General features: G+C 40.6%; 2 protein-coding genes across 3 annotated transcripts in view; both read right to left on the bottom strand.

Annotated features, from left to right (window-relative positions):
* Window positions 1-24,311, bottom strand: part of trappc9 (trafficking protein particle complex subunit 9) — a 183,378-nt gene that overhangs the window by 115,431 nt on the left and 43,636 nt on the right. For both annotated transcript variants that reach the window (XM_070846006.1, XM_070846007.1), the window contains 4 exons: window positions 21,748-21,874; window positions 21,467-21,599; window positions 18,292-18,455; window positions 7,107-7,259 (listed from right to left, as the gene is read on the bottom strand). In XM_070846006.1, coding sequence (XP_070702107.1) covers window positions 7,107-7,259; window positions 18,292-18,455; window positions 21,467-21,599; window positions 21,748-21,874 — 577 coding nt within the window. The remainder of the gene's footprint in view (window positions 1-7,106; window positions 7,260-18,291; window positions 18,456-21,466; window positions 21,600-21,747; window positions 21,875-24,311) is intronic.
* sh3bgrl3 (SH3 domain binding glutamate-rich protein like 3) overlaps window positions 10,467-24,311 on the bottom strand; it is a 65,628-nt gene continuing 51,783 nt past the window's right edge. The window contains exon 4 of the mRNA XM_070846009.1: window positions 10,467-10,476. The gene's annotated coding sequence lies outside the window, so the exon portion shown is untranslated. The remainder of the gene's footprint in view (window positions 10,477-24,311) is intronic.

The raw sequence follows: 24,311 nt of genomic DNA, 5'->3' as shown, positions 1-24,311 counted from the left end.
CGGAGCACCATTTCAGTCATTCTGGACGCTCCATTAAAGTCGGAGGGAATTCAAATATAAACAAGTGTCTTGTTTTAACGGTAGTAACAAATGTCTGCCATGCAGAGATTCACACGGCGTTTAACTTGAGAAGGCTATACGGCAGCTATTCATTTTCTACTGCAAGTTTTTTCATTTTCAGCTATTGTTCTCCTCGACTTCAACAACATTCAATCTGTGGTAATTCCACACCTTGTCTGAGAGCATTTCCAGGATGAGAATCTTCTGTGATAAGCGGTCACTGTGCTGTTTGTGAACTGTCCTGCCGAGAGATCACCCGCCAAACGCAGCATCCTGTGCTGTGGTCTTCTTAATTATCTGTTCATTAGGTTTACTTAGGTCTCTGTAGTTTGCTCTCTTCTCTCCGTCTGTTCAGTCATGGTGGCTGTCACTGCTCGTGATAACCACTTAGTTCTCCTAGCTATTTCCAACAAACTGGAAAATTGGAGGAACACCACTTCCTTTGTTACTAAAGCAGTGTTTCATTTGAAATGACCACATGAAATATGAATAAAACCCAGATCTGATATTCTTTTGTCACTCTAGTAGTGGACACATTTCTACCGCTGTCCATTATATAGCACATCGTCACATGACCCAATCCTTCTCCTATGGATGGACTACACAAGAGTTTTATCGTCTTCATCAGCTGATCAGTTCAGTTTTTTAACTGATCAAATATCAGATAAATGCTAAAACCTGCTTGTGTTAGCTGTCAGTACTTGTCTTCAGTACTACGGACTCATTTTGGTAGGTACCGAAAAAGTTCTGAGGTTTTTATACCCAGATGCAGAGATTTTTTCCTTTGAGAAAATACCCACCAGGCTTCAGTTATTTAGAGCAGAAAATATAAAAGCTTTCATGAACTTGGTACAGGTTGAATTACAGCTGTGTTGTATTGACAACAGATAACACTTGGCAACAGCAAGAAGTAACACGGAAATCAACCATGAACACATCACTGATCATTGCTTTAAGAAGTGTTCCTGGGGACTCAGGCTGCTGCTGTTAAGTTGAAAGTTGAGTAATTAAAAACTTCACAAGTAGGACAGCAGTCCATTCTCTCACTGATGTCGACTGAGGACAAATAATGAGAAAACACAAAGACAGCTCCTCACTGTCCCTCATTTAACAGAGCTCCTGTGTTTCCCTTTACTTCATGTTATTAGTTGGTATAATGCGTTTCTTGTGTCTCCTTACTTTGTTGTTGATGCAGACATTTTCTAATGGTACAAGCTACAGTCTGCAGAGACAACCACAACATTAATGTCGGCGGCGGCACCGTCATTAGGTACAACACTCACACCATTTAACACAATAAAGCTTGTTATAAGTCGAGGCCCATTAGTCCAGAGTGATGACATCACTACCATCTGATCTTGAGTTATGGTGTCGTGGTCTCGAGCTGGACTCAAAGTGACGGATAAACTCCTCTGAGGATAAATCAATGAGGCTCAGCCTGTTTTGAATGTTCCCCTTGCACTGTTTTCTGTGGCCTTGTCTGATTTGCCCCCTCTGCCTCAGCACACAAAGGACATCTAGTACTGTGCTGCCAGGCAACATCACAGTTAAGGCTGATGGATCGACTCTCTCTACAATGTGCCTGTAAATACAGGCTGACATTCTGACAGTTGTTAATCAGGTACAAACTAATTCCCACCTTCAATGCAGATTGACCAACAGTAGAGGCTAAATGTTGGTCATATGAAGGCTGCTAGGCATCTGAGCTTACATTTAATATAGAGAAGTGCTGATGTTAACACAATGTACCAGCAGCAGACACATCAGAGAGACTCTAAAAACTACCCGCGCTGTGAGCTACCATTTATCCTCAGGCTGTGGAGCTGGAAAAAGAGAAGCTGTGGAAAGAGAAAGAGAGAGGCAGAAAAGAGTGTGTATGTAAATCTTTCACCTGGGCAAAATAGAGAAAATCGTTCATATTCATTTACATAATTATTCACAATTATCTTCAGATTTTTCATGTTGGGGTGAGAGCGGCTGATGTTACAGTTTTCATTCCGTACTGATGGTCTTGACCTACCTGGTGCTACCGAAAACAATGAATATCTGTAATCCCAATTAAAAACATCTGAAACAACGGGCCGGAATCATTGAGGTTGTGACTGTACTGTAGCATTTGACATTTGCAGCAATTTCAATATCTTCTTCAAATTTGATTTGTCGTTATAATTGCTGTAAACGAATCGGGGTCATTTGACATCTGAAAACTTGGAAATAATCATAAAGTTTGGGGATTCAGAAACATCTAGAAACACAAGAAAGATTCTGCATTTCTAGGTAAGCAATCAACTTATGCCTGACCTTTGTACAAAGGGTCAAATTCCCTTAAGTTGTAATCCTACCCATTGAAGAATGCATTCAGTTGGATTTGATCTATTCATCAGAGGCTCGTTCAAGCAACTCAACTTGCTGCCAGTGTTCACCTGCTTTAAATATGGCTGTGCCTCCAATTTCTAGCAGGTCATTGCTTAATAAGTTGCATTGTGATAGTGGCAAACATGGCATCAGTACTAAGAGAAAGTCTAAGAAGTCAAAATGGAAGCAAAAATAAACTTTTTCAGGGTCAAATCATTGCTAGACTAAGGATTTCTAAGGAGGCTGGATCAGACGTATCCAAAGCACCATCTGGGACACCAAAAGTGTCACAACCATCAAAATATCAATATATCAAGCTTAGTTCCCTGAGAGATAAAAAAAAAAAAAAGGCATTTGTAGACAAACAGAAATGCAGTTTGTAGATTTGCGGGTATCTAAGCACTAACCCTGCTGGGCTCTAGCTCCATATTTAGCATACAGACATGGGAGAGATGTAGATCCTCTATTCTAACTCTCAGCAATGTGAATAAACACATTTTCCGAAATGTTGACCCTTCCCTTTAAGCACATACTTTTCATCATGCTTAGCCCCTTCACCCCTGGCAACTCTTCCCTTAACATGAAGCTGTTATTTGTCACTGTCTTTTAACAGCTTTCACTCTTGACATTAGTCTAAAAAATAAATGCTTTTGCTCGGCAGAGTGTGTTCTCCTCTCGTTGTATACTTTAAGCACACTTCTTACAGGCATCCCGTGGCTCAGGAGGTTGCTCGAGTCTTGCTCTAATTGCAAGGTTGGCGGCACCCCCTGTCCATGTGTCAAAACGTCCCTGCGACACCTAGCCAAAAAGTGACTCCCAGTGGTCGCACCAAGCGCTTTGCATTGTAGCTCGGAGCCATTGGTACACGAGTGTGTCAGTGGTTAACTGAGAAGCAGATTGTCAAGCACTTTGGATAAAAGCGCTACATAAATGCAGTCCATTTACAATCCATTCCTTGGTGCTATAAAGAAATCTACCAAATGGAAGTGGCAAGAAATGTAACTTTAGGAGAGACTACCAATTTGTTGGTAACGGTTTAGTTTATTAATTGTATCCAGAGGGTTGGAGCACATTAAAATCCACTAAGTTAAGTCCAAGCGACTGCCATACAAACATATTTTGTGCAATGTAAAAGAGCTGTGGGGAGTCTTTTCTTTTCAGTGCAGTGTAGAAAATGGAAAAAAGAACAATGACATGCATCATTCTTCTACATTTGTTTTTGTGCATTTAAGAGTAGCGCTTTTCTTTTTTTTTTTTTAAATTATGCTTTGCCTCGTATGATGAGAACTAATTAGAGTCATTTTGAGAATACCACAACAGAGCAAAAAGGTACATAATTGCACTGAGCTTCATAAGCATTTGTTTGTGGACAGAAAAACAGACTTGGGATAAGCAGCAGTCCCACCCATGACTTCACTACAGCCAGTACTTCATACTAAAATGGAATAATATTTAGAATATTTATAGCTAGAAAGAATCGTTTTACAGTTGAATTCAATTTCGGTATAAAATAGCCTGTTTTGGATGAACTACTTGTTTGTACCTGTAGTGATCAAAGAGTGTGTTTAAACCCCTGCAATACATTCATGTTCATTTTTTGTTAAGTGTCAAACTCTCAAAATGTTTTATAAAACCAAAGGATGCAAAATGTTCTGTACTGTATTTTCCATCACTGAAAATATAATATGTAAGGCTGGACTCTTTATTAGATTGTTTGTTCGCTTACACTTGTTTATTTCAGTGAACTTTGAGACACTCTGTTGTGATATTGGGCTATACAAATAAATTGAATTGAATTGAATTAAAAGTTTGAGTCAGGAAATGTCACCCTGGTGTGACAGCATATTGTGCATGTCGGTCATTACCTGGTGGTCATTCTGACTGTTGCCGTAATCTATTAGTCCGTCTCCCACAAAAACAAAAGCCTATTTTGGTTCCATTTTAAAAAATGTCTCAAGAACACGTTTTGCAACCAAAAGTTAACAGAGCAGTTAATACAAATTGGGAAATAAAGATTTTTGTTGTCTTGCTGAGAGTTAGACGAAAAGACTGATGCCACTCGTATGTGTGCACGCCAGATGAGGCTAGCGCCAGAGGGTGATTAGCCTATCTTACCACAATGACAAAAGAAGGGGGAACTGTTAGTCCCCACTGCACTATTGTGTGTCAGAGAACCAAGTCAAGCATGTAACTTTCTTTCTGATTGCAGGTACAGGTTAAACAAATGAGACACAATGAGTTAACCAGTGAACTTTAGAGGTGCTGGAGGGCGTATTTTTTTTCTAACTTTGATAGAGCCTGGCTCTTTTACTGTCTTGATGCTAAACTACTCTAATCACATCCAGGCACAATTCCACAGACATGAGAGGTGCATCAATCTTCAGATCCAACTTTGAGCAAGATGGCTGATAAGCGAATTTCACGAGTCCAATTACTCATTTATACCTACTGGAACCTGGTTCGAAAATGCCTCTCTCGGTGGAATGCTCAGGTATTACCAGGTCTATCAAGCTGTTGCCTCTAACACAGTAATGCTTCACTAATCGTACAATGTGGCAGCATTAAAATTTAAATGTGACCATATGTGGCGCCTAAGCAGTACAACTGAACAGTTGTTGAAAGCATCAGTTGTGCCTGAAATAATCCAGATTTCACAGTTTAATTAACAAAGATGGCAGGACTTGGTAATCTTCCAGCACACAGGAGCGCAGACTGAAAACAAAGCAAAACAACTTGCTGTATGCTATTAAATTAATCAGTATATTAACATAGCATTCTTCATGTGATTTCATTAAAGTATTGGAGTGGCAGATAGCATCAAGTGTGTTTAGCAAAAGCTGTGTCCCATAACTTCACCATAATCACTCAATTCAGAGCTGCTGTTTAGACAAACCATGTCTTATCTCCTTAATTCAGGGCCCCAATTATTGCTCAGCTAATTAAAACATTGAAACAGTATCACTTAAATGACCTCATGAAGAGAGTGGCACTGAGGCGGAGATAAACATGCAGCATTGTATGCATTTGCTCTCTCATCCCATCTGAATCCACATAGAAACACGCACAAAAACAAGGTAAAGTCTCCATGGTGCCTGAGCAGGTCCATACTGATTGCTCATTAATATTTATCAGCCCATAGCGTCTGTAGTGAAGAGATTCAACAGTCTGAAGAAGGAGGTAGAGAGGTCGGAAGTGAGACAGGAGAAAAGGAGGCTGAGCATGAACCATGAGAAAAACTGGGGAAGGAACACAATGAATGAGATTCGAGGTAGGGGAGAAGGTCAGGCTATTTTTTTTTTTTTTTAAACCTGGAATAAGAATTATAAGAGAGGAAATCCGACAGTTGAAGTGAGGAAGCCAGAAGCTAGGAAAGAAATGGAGGTGTAGAGACCTTGAGACCTCTCTCCTATTACTGTTGCATCTTAAATACGAGCCCTGAATCCCTGTAACAGCGAGTGCTCCATATACATTCATACTCGTGCGTAGCCTACATCCAACATGTGAATAGCTTCAGCTGGACCGATATTATGGCAACTCTCCAATGATCCACTACAAGACAAATGAAGGGAAACAACCTACATCGGGAGGATGCCAGAGGAAAACGACAGTCCTGCCATAAATCCTCCCTTCACAAGCGTTACAATGTTCACTTTTTGTTTTCAGACAAGTGTTGACTCAACTTTATGGGCACTTGAAGGCTAGTTTGTGGTGCTGTAAAATTTCACCGAGAAGCATTTGTGATGTTTTGTCCATAGCATTTATAGGTATGAGGGTATATTTACGGGTGAGCCAAGTAATCTGTATCTATGTAATTTATGTCCCTTTAATCAATGAATATATATGGGCAAATAAACATTTGCATCCAAGCCACTATCCTTTCTTTTTGTCTAATCAAAATGCTAACTGAGTATTTTTAGCATTTCTGTTTGGCTTCATAGCGACTGATAACTGAATAATCTGTCAAGATGAGCGATATGTGCAGATTTACCTTAAGATAGGTAAAAATATGATTTAACACAAGGTAATTAAATGCATAATGCAGCTCATTAAACAATATTCATGATATGATAAAACCTGGAACAATATTGATGCCGAGCGATTATGTGAATCAGTAAAAAGTTGTATTATTGGTCTGCAGCTACGTTATCGGCTCTGTGAGGTTGCACTTCAGCTCAGCAAGCATTTCAAGATAAATGCTAACGTCAGAACGCCCACATGCTAATGTTCAGCAGGTACGATGTTTAGCATGTTTAGCATTTTAGTTTGGAGTGTTTGCTAATTAGCACTAAACACACAGGTACAACTGAGGCTGATGGAAATGTTAGTTTTGCAGATATTTGGTGATAAAGACACATTTGATCTGATGATGGAGCTGGATGAAAAGTAAGGGGATCACGGAGGTGATTACAAATCACCCCGAGGAGGACATGTCAGCTATACTAAAGTGTATGACGATGCATTTAAGGGTTGTGAAATCATTTCACTATGAACCACCAATGTCAACCAGCTGGTGGCGCTAGAAGAGAAGTCAGGGCACGACTACAGTCAACAGCATTTATCTTTGCAAACAAACACAATCTGCCGAGATATTTCAGTGTATTCAAAAGTGGTGGACCGACTGGCCGACCAAGTGACGCCATTAAACTGAGAGCTTCTCAGTTGTGCTGTACTTCTTACAAATGTCCACTCACCATCATTGAGGTCCTGCAGCAGGCTTTCCTGCCCAGAGAAGTCCAGCTTCACTTTGATGCTGACGGTCAGTGTCACAGACTGGCCAGGCTTTAGAGGCAGGTGAGACAGAGCCTCCTCAAGCTCCCAGCTCAGAAACTCTCCAAACACTTTCTCTGTGCACAAAAAGGAGGAGAGAAAAGCAAATTGAAAACAAATGCATGAAGTAAAACAGGAATCAAGAAAATAAACAACATTTCCGAGTGTGATGATACCTGCTGGGATAAAAGATGGCAAGAATTGCCAGATTTGCTTTAACATTTTTAGATGCAAATATCTTTGGAAAAGAAAGACAAAATGACACTGTTGTGCTTTAAACCATCCCAAGGCAACTGTACACACAAGCATTCAAAGGAAAAATTCTCTTTGAGTTGCTGGCTGCTGTGTAGTTTGTGCAAAATGAGTTTGGAAGCACAAAACAGGCATCTCATTGTACCTGCTGCGTGTCTACATCACCATGGAAACCAGTGCGACTACGATGTTTCTTTTGCAGTACGCTTCCCAGAGCAACAAGGCTGCTGATTGGCCTCCTAGCTATGAGTCCTTTGGCTGCTCGTCGCTAGACCTGCCTCGCTAATTTATGCCTCCAAGCCCTTCTACCTGAGACGAATGACTCAGCTGCATCCACTTCAGCCAGGAGCATCAAATGAATGATACATCACCTGAATAAAGCATGTGTATCTGTCTGTGCAGGTGAGCCGTTCCTGCTCTTAGGGATTGCAGGAACAGCAAGCAGGCTGATTTTAACAGGAGCGCGGCAGAAGGCGAGATGCAAGCTCACTGTAAGAACAACAGTTTACACGTCCCTGCTTGATTCATAACCAAAGCCTTTAAAATCCTCTAAGAGGATGTGAATGTAGGGAGCATTAAATAAAGATTTCGTGAATAGCACCCCACTTTAAATATTCATAAACTCAGAGCTCCTTGCAGTGAATTAAAAGAGAAAATAGAAGGAGGGCAGAGAGTGAGGCAATGGGGAAATGATTTTAAAGAAATGGAACTGGGAGGAAAAAAACAAGTTGAATATGCAACACCAGGCCTTGTAATTGAATAGGTAGACAGCCAGGACTGTGGATGACATTATCATCATCACACTACTAAACTATGAGTCACAAGAAAAGGTGGCTACAATGACTGTCAGGGAATCTTTCATGCCTTATTTAAAGCATAAAAAGAGACATTCCTAATCTAGAAAATATAATATGGAGATCACGTCAGTGCTACCTCAGAGCAGATATGAAAAAACCTCTATTTCAAACACTGTCTGGAACACTTAGGCTAGGTGTTCAGAGTTTCATCCTGTCTGGCAGTTACTCCCCTGCCTTTCTTTCTTCCCCAATAATCCACCTGTTAGAAAATGAAGTGTAGGGGCAGTGCTGATGAGCTGTAAAATATGCATGACAGGTCAGGAAAAATAAGCACCAATCATAGAATTCTCACAAGGTGCTAACTGCCACAATTCTACTAATAAATACGCATTAAAAATTTAGGAGCCACTGAACATCCAATTTCTCCTCAAGTCAAAAAGTAATTAGTGAACAAAGGGCTCTGGTATATCCAATTGAAGCAATCAATACAGTGTCAACAGTAGGTATGGATTAGCCTAAAGGTGGACTGAACATCTGACCTCTACACAAATAATGTTCCCTAAAACAATCCAAAGCCAACGCCCACGGAAAATCATTTTTGAAAACCCCTCAGATGATCATTTTGGTTATATTTATATATATACATATATATATATATATATATATATATATATATTTTTATACACACACACACACACACACACACACACACACACACACACACACACACACACACACACACACACACACACACACACACACACACACACACACACACACACACACTGTTGCCCATAAAGTTGGAATACACAGTTTGCAAAGGTTCATTGTGGTTTAAGTTTCACTGTGATATGTTTGGAAGAGTTTGATCAATAAAGTTGAGAAGATATACACTTTATTTATCAAAAATAAATCACATTGTCACAATCATTTCATTTCAAAAAACATTTTATTCCAACTTTATGGGATATGTAAACCCAAGTTGTTAAAAGTAGAGGCAAACCGCTAAACCACAATCACAAGTTGCAGTCAAGCGGGAATGAATGAGGAAAAACTCAAAGCACAGCCAGAGAAGCACAACAGTGTTGGACTCACTTAGAACCAGATATATCATCTTTTTTTATTCCTTACCAGAACCTGATGCCCACATTACCCACAATGCAACTTGAGAGCCTGCATAGATTCAAGTGTGTTATGCTAGTTGCGGCTAATGTAGCTTTAGGCCGCTAGCCTATGATAGAGACTAGGAGTGGGTTACAGTGGTCTGGTCAGCTCACTTGTTTCCAACTCCACACCTGCATACTGTTTTTTTTCTCATAGTCAAACTGATTCTGACTCAAGTGACTTGAGACTATTTAACATGCTTCACGCAGCTGCCTTTGGAGCCACTAATAGATTTATACAACTTTGTTTTCCACATATGCAGTAATACTCACTAACACCTGTAAGCTTAAGGGGTAAAATCGATGACGTTCGCCTTTAAGGAGATGGTGCATTCATGCATACCAATACATACTGTGTGTCATGATTAAAGCAAATAATCTGGTGAGACTTGCAACAGTGTGTGCTGCTCTCCATACGCACCTAACAGCAACACACCAGGCAGAGGTGACTAGAAACAAGACTGGACTGTGAACTGATGACAAAGATCCTTTTGCGAAACAGTAACAGTATTTCAGAATTGCAGTTTACTTGTTAGTGAAAATTATTGAATAAGGAGGACAGTTTTCTGGGGCAAAAAGAACAATCAAACGCCGGCCTCCGTGTCAAGCAAAATTAGTACTAGAGAACCACAAATAAACAGCTGTCGTAAGGAAATTGGTGTATTCAAATGAGGAAAAGCCCAAGCCGCTGACAGCCAGCTCTGCTCATGGTGACAAGATCATTGAAGCAAAATTAATCCCCGCTCCTCCTTTTTTATTGGCTGCACAGTGGAAAGTGCTTTGTCCTTATGAGACATTTGATATGAATGTGCATGAGTGTTTTAGAGGACAACTGAGCTGAGTTGACGTTAATATCCACAGAAGAGCAATGAGGTTGTAGTGGTGAACAAAAGGTCTGATGGCGGTTTATTTTCTGCTGTTCAGAGAAACCTCACTTTATGGTTACTCATATTTAGATATGATAACAAAAAAAAAGATTATTTTATTGCATTGTAAAGATGTTGTTTTTGTTATCTCTAAAGTTTTTATGAACTAATATGTGTTTTTGAGAAACTAAGCCCCGATCTCATATGTCAAGATGGCTGTGGCTGTGCTGTGGCAGAAAGAGTAATGTCTTGTTTGTTTTGCCACAGATGTCTTCCTGTTGTGACTTTATATTTTATTCATTCAGCTCCCTCAGAAAACGCTGAGGGCTTCAGCGAGGCCCTCTCAACTGTGGCCTGTCTAAAGCCACTGCCGCGTTCCAACTACGGAGGCGCAAGCAGGTGGGGACGGGGTAATATGATGACATGGGATGATAAGTCGTGTCACCTCGGTGCTGCAGTGCAACACTACATCTTCTGTCGCTACTGCATCAAAGATTGCCTCCAAAGTGTTGGAAATTTTGACCTGGTGATGCCGGTAGATCATTCGGATGAGGAAATGAATCTGTGGCAATCCAAACTACTACTACTGCAAATTGTGAAGCATCGCATGCATCGATTGCGAAGTACTTTGCAAGGTCTGTTTTGATGAGCGCTATAAATAATTGATTATTTTTGCAAAGTGTAAGGATGATAAGTGAGAAACCACCAGTGATGATGGTCTACAGGTACATGTGATGAATTCATGTGGGGGGGGGGGTTTAAATAGCCACAGTCGTGCGTAGTTTTGGAGCGTAATGACAGCAGCTCTGGCATCGTAGTAGAATTTGAAAGAGATTCAAGCACGTCTTTGCCCTTCTTTTTGCATGTCTACATCTATTTGTGACTACATGTAGGAGTGTGCGCCCAGTTGCACAATGATTGCGAATTAAACAATAGAATCATGAGTGTGCACGGCTTTATAAATCTGACACAAAGAATGATTTTGATTAGTAGTTGCGAACCTACACAGACTCTCTCCAGTTCTCAAAATGTTAAGGCTGCAGTGAAACTCCTGGCAACTGTAATAACTCGGGAATGTTGGACAATTGGAGTTAACTTAGTTGTAGCTGCCTACATTCAGAGAGCTGTATCCATCTAGAAAACCACCTTTCCATCTATACTGCTTATCCTCAAGGGTCGCGGGGGGCTGGAGCCAATCCCAGCTGACATTGGGAGAGAGGCGGGGTTACACCCTTGACTGGTCGCCAGTCAATCACAGGGCCGACACATAGAGATAGATAACCATTCACACTCACTCTCACCGACGGGCAATCTAAAGTCACTAATTAACCTTCATGTCTTTGGACTGTGGGAGGAAGCCGGAGCGCCTGGAGAGAAGCAACAAAAACAGGGAGAACATGCAAACTATCTAAACTAAACCCCATTGAGAGATCAGCTTTAAATAATACTGTTTTAAGTGGGTGATTCCTCATCATTAATGGAGTGAGGTGGTAAAACACCAGTAAAAATTAGAATGACCAGATTAAAAATACATATTCATTAAAATGTGGTAATTTTCCTCAAGGACAAGGCTTATTGAAGGCGCTTTACTTGAAACTGCAGCGGTTTCTGAAGTTACATAGAGAAAAGAACTGGATGATCAATTGCACTGCAACGCAATTAGCAGGTTGGGTTGTATCATGCAGCTCTCAGATGTCTTCCCCTGAGGCAGTAAGTGAGCTTTGGCTGAACTGTCATTTTCAAACACTTGAAATCGTTTTTACAAAAGACTTCATCAACTAACAAGGAGACACTTAAAGACCTTGTTATTCAATATGATGAAAACATAAAACACAGCAACCTTTTGTGCTGCAGAGACGAGGATACCACACGCTGTAGTATTGCTGCAGTGCAAAAAGAGGTACATTCCAATTATCAGCCTCTAAAACAAACTGGAAACAATACCCTGCAAATGTGATTATTTCAAAGGCATCTACTAACAGCTTTCCAAGGGTCATAAAACACTCTGCTACAAACACTGCTTCTATGCTTATTTTAGATAAAATAACCTTGAAACGTTAAAAAAAAAAAAAAAAGTCTTCACATAATAGTTCTGCAGCCCATCTGATTCCTTAAACACAACTAGACAAAATAGCTCTCACAGACAGACTTGACACAGCAGCATGACAAGCCCATAAAGGCCTAATACAACTTGACATGAGACAATGACAACCTAAGTACAGGAGCCTTCCTTCCTCGCCTTCGTCCCCAATGCAACATCTGTCCAAACAGCACCAACTAAATAACAAACATTATTTCCAAAATAAGGTTTGCTTATAGTGTAGCTGAAGGCACATTTAGTCATCCCACTTTTTGCAGCCAAAAATTGTGTCAACGTGCTTGTTCAACGTGTTGCTATCAGTTTTTATTAATGACAGAAAAAAAAGGTGTTTGGGAAAATATCAGAAATGCTCTTTTTGCTCTCAGCAGCTAGAGGGGCATATCCATGTTTGACTGACAGCAGCTGGCACCCTGAACTCCAGTAAACAAGCTTGTGCTACAGTTTACAGGCCATGGGCAGAGAGCATGTAGTTAGTGGTAGTACAGAGTAAGGACCACGCCGGCATCTAAGTGCACCAAACTGACATATGCAGATATATTTGCATGCTGTTTAAAGTGCTGCAGCTGAACACCTAATTAGCCATCTACCCCACAGACTGACGGTAGCAGTGAAGGGGAAGGTTGTTTGGTCGCTGGTTCCACAAGCTGAGATGCAGGACAAGATGTATGTTCTTGTTTGTAAGTAAGACAAAAAGGAGACGTTAGCGGGAAAGCTAATATGCGTCGTTGTTTTCTGTGGTTAGAATGCTGATGTTACTATGCAAAATTTGATCAAAATGAAGTGATTCAGTTGGTGGTGCGGGCAATTGATTTACAGAGCTGATATGTATGCTGTAGAGGTAATGTCATTTCATCTGGAGTCCTAAATCACTGTAAGTAGTGTAGAGTTTTCACAAAACCAAAGTTATTAAAAGAAAAGTGAAAATGGTACCACACAACTATAGACCTTTACCTCAGCAGACAGACAATGTCAATGAGGTCAAAACTGTAAAAATAAATTGAGTCATATTCTATAGCACAGCTTCCTTTTCTCAGCTACTGCAGCCTAAATACAAGAATTACTGAACATATACACAAAGTGGAAATGCCTCAAGGAAATGCGAGTATTTTCCTGAACATAACAGTGTGGCTGGTCGGCTCATGTTCGACTGAGCCAGTCTGACAGAGCTGTCACTCTATCTGCAAAAACTACAAAAAAAACTTCGGAGAACATCAAAATAACATGTTTGTGGGGGAAGACATACGACTTTAAAACCGACTGTAATCTCTTGAGGGGTAAACTAATACATCTTAATGAGATATGGGATGTAGGTGGCATGTTTTTTCCTTTACTTTTAAAAATTATGCAAATTGTGAGATTGTCAATGGCTGAGAGAGAAGCTTATGATTTGGTTCTGTTAAGCCACAGGTTCCATCTGCGCAAACAAATACGATTCTCTATCTTAATAACGGCTAATGTCCGAGGAGAAATGTCTTAATTTCTTAAATTACCTTAGTGGTAAGAGTGCGTCCTGGATATGTTATCACTCAATACAACCACTTACACAATTTCCACATCAAACACCATCGCAGGCATCCTTTAGGAACAGAGTGACACCCAGATTAAATTTAAAAAGTGATCCTGTGACATACTCCAGACGGAAGCTGATCTGACATTAAAATGGTCTTCAAAGGTCTCCCAGCTCAGATGTGGTATAGTTAATGACTTCCAGGGGTTGGTTCTTTGTGCTGTAATGAAGCCTGCTGCAAGAGCTCACCCATGGAGATGGCAGAAAAGAAGGGAATCTTGACTGTGGTCACTGTGCCACACGGTTTTGTGGGGCACAGTATGTGCTTGGATACTGCTCATTTATCCAAAATTACAGAATGAGGGTGGAGATGAGCACAGATTACTTGGAACACTGATAATGTATATTACAAGCTGTGTTTTTCCAGCATGGATATGACAGAGAAGATGAACTATCTGGGGGCGAAACGCTTAACTAAGACAAGTAATAAAAAACGATTTATTGCTCGTAATGATGAAGCTAAATGTATATCAATATTGTGTTTGGCTTTTTTCAGACTCGTGTGCATGTGTATCAGAGGTAGTATGAGTCTGTGTGATCCAAAATAGCCAAAACAATACTGACTGCAAAGGTAGAGATAGCTAGAATACTGATAACAACATTATCGTCGCTTCCAGACGCTGCTGCTCAGGTCCCTCAAGGACAAGAAAAGCAGAGCAAGATAAAGAAAAAAAGTTATGCATAGTATACCCAATATACTAAAGTGCTAATGTGAAAATGAAATGGTGATCATATTTCAATGGGTTCACAGTATTATGTGTGTACTGCATCAGTTTGATCTTCTAATCACATGGTAATGGACTCACACGTAGCAGTTTGTATGTGTACTAATAACGTTATGAGCTAAAGTTATAAGGCAGGCATTACTTAAAATCAATACACATTATAGTGCATCTGTATGTAATAGTGATAAAAAAGAAAATACAGAATATTGCTAGCCTTACTATAGCCTTTAATATAAGTATAGTTGTCCAAGTTGTTCAGTAATCAGGGCTGGGTATCAAACTTCGATACATTTCTAGCACTGAGCGTAATGTGTCTAGTAGTGAAGACTGAAGTACAGAAAGCTGGCAATACGTTTAGGCAATATCAAACACTGATGCATTTTCAGTTTGCCTTATTTTGGTAAATGGAAAAAGGGTTTATAGAGAGACATGTTTTCATTCTTCAAAGTAATGTCTTGTTTTAATATCCGTGCCCTATCAGTAAAAGACAACCTAACTTCATTGATTTCTTCATTGAGTTCATTGATGGTTGCTCTGAGATGCTTCTTTAAATGTCACTGGGCACTGAGGAGACGAAAACATCAGGTCTGTGGTAGGACAACAAGAAGGCATCGGTCCTCCTCGAACGACTACGTATGAAACCGACAAAATCCCATATTTCCATCATGTTTTCTTTGAGGTTTGACCGCAGCTCTTTATTTGACGTCATCTCCCTATTTCCAATTTGTGCTGCATTCGGATGGAGGCTTGACCATTCTTTACATTAGGAGGACCATCTTTCTTCCACCCTCTTTTTATGTCTCTGAATGTGGGGACTAAATGTCGTTATTTTAAAAAGGGACTAGAACAAAGTATAGAAAGAATTGAATTTTACATTTTTAGTGCTGTGGTTTCAAAGAATAAGTGCGACTGGAGACTCTGTTCGCCTGGAAAGGAAGACCTGCTCTGAACAGAGAATGGTGTGGGGAGGCGAAGAAAAAGGCAAAAAGAGAATCAGAGGAATATAATTAAGTGAAGAAGTTAATCCCTGAAACTGGAGGAGATAAGGAGGAGGAGAGAAGGAGACAGCTTGGGAGGACTGAAAAAAGATAAAGCAGAAAACAAAGAGTAGAAACTTAGAAACAAGGATGAAGACAACGATTATTCACTCAGATGTTTGAACGAGAAAGTGCCAGAAGAGGAGCTTTGTTGGTGGTTTCTCCTTTGGCCAGTTTTATCTGCTAGAACTGAAAATGACAATTTTTCTAAGAATTTGACCTTTTGACCTTTGCCCTCCAACCAGCCCCGGAGCTTTAAGGGACTGTGAGTGAGGAGGGAAAAGGAAAAGGCCAGATATGTAGTTTTGTTCATTTATTATTGGGTGTTACCGATGTATTCACTTTTATTGAACTATTTTTTGTTCCCAGTGTTCTAAATGAATACTAAACACTGATTGATTGTTAAGTTTTAACATAACTATGTAACACTGGGTTGGGGCATTTTATTTTCTTAACGTTTGCGTATGTATTAATCAAACCAGGTATATAGTAGAAGTTAAGTCTACTATTATTTCGTAAATGGTTTCGAGTTCAGTCATTCAGGTTTTGTCAAAAGTTTTTGTGTGAAACTACAGATGGTGTTTTTCTAATTCAGGTCTAGAGAAGTCAGCTCTTTTTTGCTTGTTCATCCAACTCTGAAAATAACACTCCCTTGGAGGCAAAACTACACTTGGAGCCTACATCATTTCCAACAACCCCAACAACAATTCTATTTCAAAGAGAACTCTTGTTAACTAGAGAGACTACATCATACCTTGGAGTCCGGCCATGTGGGAGCGGGGTATGTGAGAAGCAGGGAGGCTCTGAAAGGTAGACAGTCACCTCAAATCCCAGACTATGTTAATTAGAGGCCTGCACTAGTTACCATTGACAGGTGAATTCTTACCCACATCGACTGCGGGCTCGATTGGGCTTCTTTATAGAAGTTTCCAGGCAACGACGAAAATATACACCAATGCTTTCACCACACTGCCATTGGCCCATAAAATCTACATCAAGGGTGCTCACCAAAGATTTTTCCATCTCTAGAGAGTCTGTGACATGCTGTGAAGGAAATATATAACTGAGCATTGCAAGCCTGACAGAAACCGCCTGGTAAGACAAGATGAGAGTGAACCCACGGACAGGGTGATGCGTTAGGATAGTCTGTCTTCAATGAAAGGTAGAACTCTGGGTCTGCTCTGGAAATGTCAGATCAGTTCCATATATATGGATATTGATGGCTCCCAGCCATCACTGTGTGATCCTGAACTCCCACTGGGAGCGCAGAAATAAAAAAAGCTGATTTCTGAGTTTATCTGAAACCTGCTGCATATTATCACCTGTTTGTGGTTCCCAACAAGTTTGTCTCCCACTGTACCCCCACAGCACTGTCAAATAAGCTCAAGTATGTCTTGATTGACACTATCCATCATGTTTCAAATGTATTCATGTGAACTGATTTAAAAGTAATTTTGTTATCTAATTGTGTTTATCAGTTTATCCCCCAGAGAGCACTAGGGCTGGGTATCAGTACTCGATAACTTTAGCGTGTCGACTGAAATAACCTGCATTCGATCCTTTTTGTACACATGTGGAAAAAATGACGTGTTTGGTTTTGCTCGCCGCCAATCACTGCAACTGTTTTTCAGTTTAACCTAATGTGTGATTGGCCCACTGCCGCAGCAGCTACAACCCAGACAGTTCAAAAGTATAACTACAATACACACCTGTGGTGTCTGACGAAACCAAATACATAAAATGTGGAGGGATTGTCTCAGGAAAATCGAGAATATCAGTAATATGATAAAGTGGCTCATCAAGCCAAGAGAAAGGGTATCAAGTGAAGTACTCTATTGGTATCAGTACCACTGTAAGGGTACAGGTAATGGTACTGGTGTCCTACGCTATTTGGGCAAAGTGAAGAGGTAGTGTACATCCCTAGCAGTACGATAATGATGCACCACACAACATATTTTGGAATTCACTTCAGCTGTGTTGAACAGACATACAGTGGGATTTTAAATTTCATTTTGGACCTCACTTACTGTTCATCAACTGGCAGGACTGCTGACCACAGGTAAGACAAGGGAGGCATGCCAGGGGCTTAAGTATAACAGTGCAATGTTTGGAAATGTTGTTGCCTATTTTAATGATGTTTTTTTTCCCATACAGACAAAGACAAAAAAGCAAAAGGTAGACACAGAGACAGCCAGACAGAGCGAGGGGGACTGCAGAGATCTGAGGACCTGAGCAGGTGCTGAACAAAGAGATGGAACACAGAGTGAAAAGCCATGGGGGCATGAAAGATGTGGAACCAAAGACAACAGGTAGTGACCTCTGTGGTACAGCGGACACGGGAGCTGCAAGAGAAAGTCAGTGGGTGGTGAAGTACATCAAAAGCTGTCTGGACTAAAACAGCACTGATAACAAGCACATCAATAACCTCAAACACACGACTGGTTGTTTCTGAACTTAATCCAATTATTATCCAATAATTAATCCACGTCGTCATTCCTTTCTTCTTTGCCGTACCGCGCTGAACATAACTTCCTATTCACTCCTAAACGTCTGAGATGAGAGTAGAGTCACCAGACATGGCAGCATGATATGGGTACCAACCTTTGGTGCTGACGGTCTTGGAGGTGAGCTCCAGAGTCTCAATGTCCTCCAATCCAATGTTCTCCAAGGTGATGATCAGCTGCTGGGTCTCTCCATTGAAAAGCTGGACGGACACGGAGCTGGACAGTTCCTCTTTGGACATTGGCTGAGGCGTATGGGCTGACCTGTGTGGGTTTGTGGGGGAAACGAGGATTTTTCAGTGATGATAGACAGTCTTAATGTAGTCAATTACAGGCTTTTTATTCTCTTGGGGGAAGTAGGATATCTAAGAAAATAACTCATGACACATTAGGCGAGTTTGACATGGTTTGAGGTGATGGGAACGCTTCCATTAAATTTCTATCATAATTTGAAGAACATTAATCATTAAGGCATTAATCAACAGATAAAGTTTAAAATGCTGTCTCTCACATTTTGCTGATGATAAAAGCCTTTTGGGATGTCATTAGCTGGAATGTCATTTCTTGATGGCCTTTTTTCCCCACAGTGGGGTGTCCTGCTGAGAGTTTAACGCTGCTCTCAGTGATTTGTGGGTTTTGCCATTAAACGTCATTTGGACTGTTAGATTTAGTTACAGGTTTAAAGATGTGAAAGCTAAGCTCCAATTTTGATTAAGTAGAGCAAAATCACACCTGGGATAAATGAAACAAGGCCACAAGCCTGGTTTCAAATCTTTAGTCAGATGTTATTCAGGATTGTGCACAGTATTAACAACAGACTGCCTCTGTGCATATTGAGCGAATGACAGTGTTTTACTCATAATGGCACTCAATTCTCAAGAAAGTGCAGAACATACAGAACGCAGCACGGGGACACCTAGTAAAATGAATGGAATAGTCATTTAAAGAGTAAAGCTACACTGCATCATGTAATGCTCACTTTTCTTTGTGAGTTTAAACTCGAGGGGGAGGGAGAACGTGTAAGAGGCAACAGGGCTAACCACCGCAGCACTGTGCTACCAAATGTTACATACATTTCAAATGGATCTTGACAGCTACAATAAACACCTTTTTATAACAAAAATACTGAAAAGCAAATTGGTTTTGAAACTTTGCCAGCAACACTTTTGTTTGTATGGTTTGTATTTTAGTGGATATTTCTCTCTTTTAAACTCTGGCTTTTTAAACAGTTTCATAAAACACGGCTGAAGGCATGTGGTAGATCTGCGTCTCTGAGCTTTTAAAAATGTTAATAAATACTTCAAGCTAATGTTTAACACGGATGTCAGTAATGTGAAAAGGAAAAGCTGGAAGAACGGCAGCTTAGTGCTCCAGGCAAGAAGATATCTCAGAAGTCAATGAGGTACCTCTTCGACTGAAGTCAAAGCTCAAGGTCTACCTGTGGACGCAGTGAGAGGGCCCAGGAGACCACATGTTGCATTTGTATTCTATTTGCTTTATGTATCTGCTACGGTATTCTTCCAGCAGCAGAGAATAAAAAGATTTTCCACATCAAAAGCTGCTGAAGTGCTGTACTTACAGGCATGACCTAAATAGTGGATTCTGTAGCAGCTCCACTGTCAGAATGATTTACAACACTCCAACAGGGTGCTTTACCCAGTATTAATTTAACCCATGATTTCTGCTCCTGTTTCTTGCTTTTAGTGCACTGGAAATGAATGCCATTACAGCTTACAGAATGCATGCAATATGATTTGCGCACCCTACATTTTGAAAACTTATTCCAGACATGGGAATAAATGCTCTATTACAAATATCATCAGTTTTGTTTCGTGATATGCAGCCAAGGCTTTCGCTGTGTTTCAGTGGACAAGAGCCGGGGCAGTGTTTGAGTAAAATGAGCAATATTTACTTCACCGCTTAAACTCTTCTATGAACATGTGTTTAGAGCAGCAATGCTAACTACCATCATCAGCATTAATTAGCAGTTTAAGTCACAGCCACTTCCCAAATGATCATATTCATTCTGAAAATACATATCCAATAGGCCGGTGACACGGAGCTGCACATTCACCTTTTGTTACCAGGTTGGATTATAGCAACTCCTTATTGTCAGGTGGCCCCAATAAGTCCTTAAAGACTCCAGAACGCTGCTGCTCGTGTACTGACAAGAACTTGGAGAAGAGATCATATTTCTCCTGTACTGGCTTCTCTTCACTGGTTTCCAGTAAAATCTAGAATAGAGTTTAAAATCCTTCTCCTCACCTACAAGGCTCTTAATGATCAGGCTCCATCATATCTTAAAGAACTCATAGTACCGTACTACCCCACTAGAGCACTGTGCTCCCAGACTGCAGGCCTACAGGTGGTTCCTAAAGTCCTCTAAAGTAGTGATGGAGCCAGAGCCTTCAGCTATCAGGCTCCTCTCCTGTGGAACCTCCTTCCAGTTTGGGTTCGGGGGGGCAGACACCCTCTCTACATTCAAGAGTAGGCTAAAAACCTTCCTTTTTGATGAAGCCTATGAAGGCTCCTCTCTCCTCCTCTTCCTCCCCATCCTTACACTTCATGTCTCTTTAATGTCGGTTACTAACTTGGTATCTTCCCCGGAGCCTTTTTGAGCTCTTCTCATCTCTCCGGTTCCTGTGGATCCTGGTCCTGGTTCTCCTGGCTGTGGTTCTCTGGCTTCATGAATCACTACTGCGGATCGTTGGCCGCCGACACTTTTTACTGATATTAGTCGTGTTATTATTATTCATACATGAACTATTGCCATGTTTTTCACTGTTACCATATTGCTCATTATTAGTCATATTCCTATTATTAGTATTTTAGTTGCTGTTATTATTTTGGTTGTTGTTTCTTGTCATCATTGTTGTGCTGATGTTTATTTGAAGTTTATTTTAATTCTTTTCAGAAATTGTGCTCCTGTGAATTCACTTTATCAGATGCGGATGTAAACACCATACATTTAAAAGTGTGAATCAGCACTTTAAGCTCTCGTCTCATTTCATATTCAATGTGCTGGAGAACAGAACTTAATGGAAAATGTGTCACTGTCCTACTTACAGACTGCCCCATCAACTTGCCACATAATCTGGTTAGCTAGATGTTTAAGCACTGTGGACATAACCAAACTCTGCATAAATGCACATCTGTAGCCCTGCCTGTTTGACGGTTATCTGCTGTGCTGGTGTTAAGTTTATCTCGTACCTGCAGCTTTAACGAATGACTGCAACCATGAAAACAAAGCAGATGGGGTTCAGAGAGATTCTGACCTTGGTAGCGATGTGCTGAGCTGGAGACGAGGCAGGGAGGGAATGACCTCTACCAAACAGCCGCCAGTCTTCACGCCAGGCAGACCCTCCAACAGGCAATCACTGTTCACGCCGAACACTGATGTGTGGTAACCTGGGTTCAAATGCAGAAAACAGGAATTGTTTGTTGGTGTTTTGAAGCACAGGACGTGAGCCTAAAGTGAAGATCAAGCGTTTCGAATGCAACACAGCTAATCTGACCAGCTCATTATGATGTGTAAACATCTGAGTAATGGACACACCATTGACGGTGATGTTGCCAGCTGTACGTGGGACGCCAACCAGAGTGACAGGGTACAGGCCAGACTCTGCAGGCAGGGACAGCGCAGCGGGCAAGGACTCAAACTCCACTCCTGAGGTCAGCAAACCCTAGAAACAAGATAAGACAGGGTGGGGCATGATCAAACTTTCATTGTAGCAGAAAGGACACAGGAACTGACTGTGAAACTTCTTAAAAAAAAAAAGAAATCAAAACTTTCTGCACTCCTTTGACTCTTTGGTCACTCCAGAAAGTAGGGTGATGTGTAACTACCCATATCCCGGGAAGAGTTCAGTGTGAAGAACTTCTCCATGTTTAATATGATTTGTCATCTTCATTTACCCATGATGCCCTGAAGATTAAATCTCTGCCAGCATGCAATGTCCATTTCCATTGCAGAAAATTGCTCTCCATGGGAAATGGCCACTTGAGTCATGTGTGGCTGAGAAGTGATTGAAAATAGGTCCTACAGATCACACCACAAAAGGAAGAGGGGATCAGACAGGTTTCAGATTCAGCAGTCCAAACTCCCACTGGGCGTTGTTGAGACATCCTATGCACAGGTTTTCTAAGCATTGGGAAATCTTGAGCTGGCTGTCCAATGTGCATCGAGTCCTTTTATAAAAGTTTTTGATGTGAATGTAAATCAACTCAGAAATACCAATTGCATAAAGAAATTTGTGGATAATTCTGGTTTCTTGTCATCACATTTTTTCCACCATCATTTAAACTAGACAGGTTGCTTCTTAACCTGCTGGGCTTTTTTCGTGATATCATTGCAATACCAGATCTCAGGAAAGAAATGTATGAGTAAGGTATTATTATCACTGAGAGCAAAAACTGTGCTGCAAATAAAACTTGAAAAAATTGTCATTAACTGGAATTATTCAACACATCTGGCCTCAAAACAACTGCGAAGGCCCGAAGGAGCAACCAAGACAGTCTTTCTAGTAGACTGTAGTGATGTTGTCATCCATCAGCACTGAATTCATTCTTATCTCATGAAACTGTACTTAATGCTTCATTGTGCAGTTACTATTGTAACTTTAGTTGAATTGAGCTCCTGAGTGGAGTGAGTGAGCCCCATTTCTGGATTTACTGTAACATTAACACTTTAACAAATTCAAATGCCATTTTTAAACAAATTACGATCCCAAACCATACTGAGGCTGTGCAGCACTGTGTGAAAATAAAGAAATAAATATCCATTGTCCACTAGCACTAAACACAGTCTGCCTGAGTTTAACAGGGATTTGGCCATAAAGTCATTTGATGGTGGTGCTGGATGAAAAGTCATTAAAATGTATCCTCTAAGGACCCAACATATTCGTAATTCATTGTAATCATCTGGTTTTTGCGATATTTCTATCCCTTGAGCTGCACTGTCTATCAGTGCTGAAAGTCATCATTTGTAACAATCACTGCAAAGCCTTGTGAACACACACATATCCATTGTTGAAAGGAGTGTGAAATTGAAATGTGGGTTTGGTCCTTCATCTGTTTATGCAAATTTTTTTTACACGTGCCTGGTAATTTTCTTTGATGAGACTGTCTCATCTGAAAGTAGCTGCCTTAGCAGTCTGAGAACAGTGTGGTCTCTGCCCGCCTGTATGGGAGCTGTTAGAGGCTGTGACGTCAACTGCAGGATTTCAATAGTCTGTGATAAAAAAAAAAAAATACACCGTGTATCGCTGTCACAAAGGCTGCAGTGACAAAACAGGCCATATCACCTGAGCCTCATTTGTAGTCAAAAAAGCCCTTCATGTGGCTTTGAAGTTTTCTTTGAATGTGGAATCATGCGCCCTCAGAATAACTGTATTTACATTCCCAGTACACACTGCCTGGTTGCACGAGGCAGACTGAGGTGACGTAATGACTGCATCAATCCCTAAAAGCAGACACTACCTCACTAGAGAGTAGGCTGCCGAAGAGCTGAGCCTCTGAGGTACCGTGGCTGTGATTTAAACTCTCCTTGCTTTCCCTTCAGGACATTATGCGCCTTTATTGGGAAGCCACAAGTACCAGTGTTAACCTATTGGAGATAGTTCATTTGCATTCAGCCTTGAAAAGGTTAATTAGCCTGTTTCACTAGCAGTAACGATTAGTGCATGTGCAAAGTTAATCGTATCGTTTGTGCTGGTGTGCATTGACTTCATTGTACATACTGACAGTGTGCTGTTAACCTTTTGTTTTGCTTTAACTGATGCGATGATAACAGGCTGATTATTACTTATGATTCTGATTGTGTGCACATCTGATAACAAAGCAAACCATGTAGACAGTCCCAGACAACAATAAGATACACAGATTCCCAAGACGGACACTGTACATGAAATAAAACTTCAGTTTCTAGCAGTATCTCAACCATACTGGATGATGATATATATGATTTTCTTATTTCATTATTGAAGTAAATGATGGATCCACTCAGACGACCTTCAGGTTCAGTAAGAGACTAAACTAAAAAGTATCATTTGTCATTTTGAGAAAAAGAAAATAAACATCCCAAACTTGTGTGAGGGGAGATTGACAGAAGCATCTGACGGT

Source organism: Pempheris klunzingeri, chromosome 16 (assembly GCF_042242105.1).
Source record: "Pempheris klunzingeri isolate RE-2024b chromosome 16, fPemKlu1.hap1, whole genome shotgun sequence".
Taxonomy (NCBI): Eukaryota; Metazoa; Chordata; class Actinopteri; order Acropomatiformes; family Pempheridae; genus Pempheris; species Pempheris klunzingeri.
Note: the sequence above shows the minus strand (reverse complement) of the source record. Positions and strands in the feature narration are given on the sequence as shown.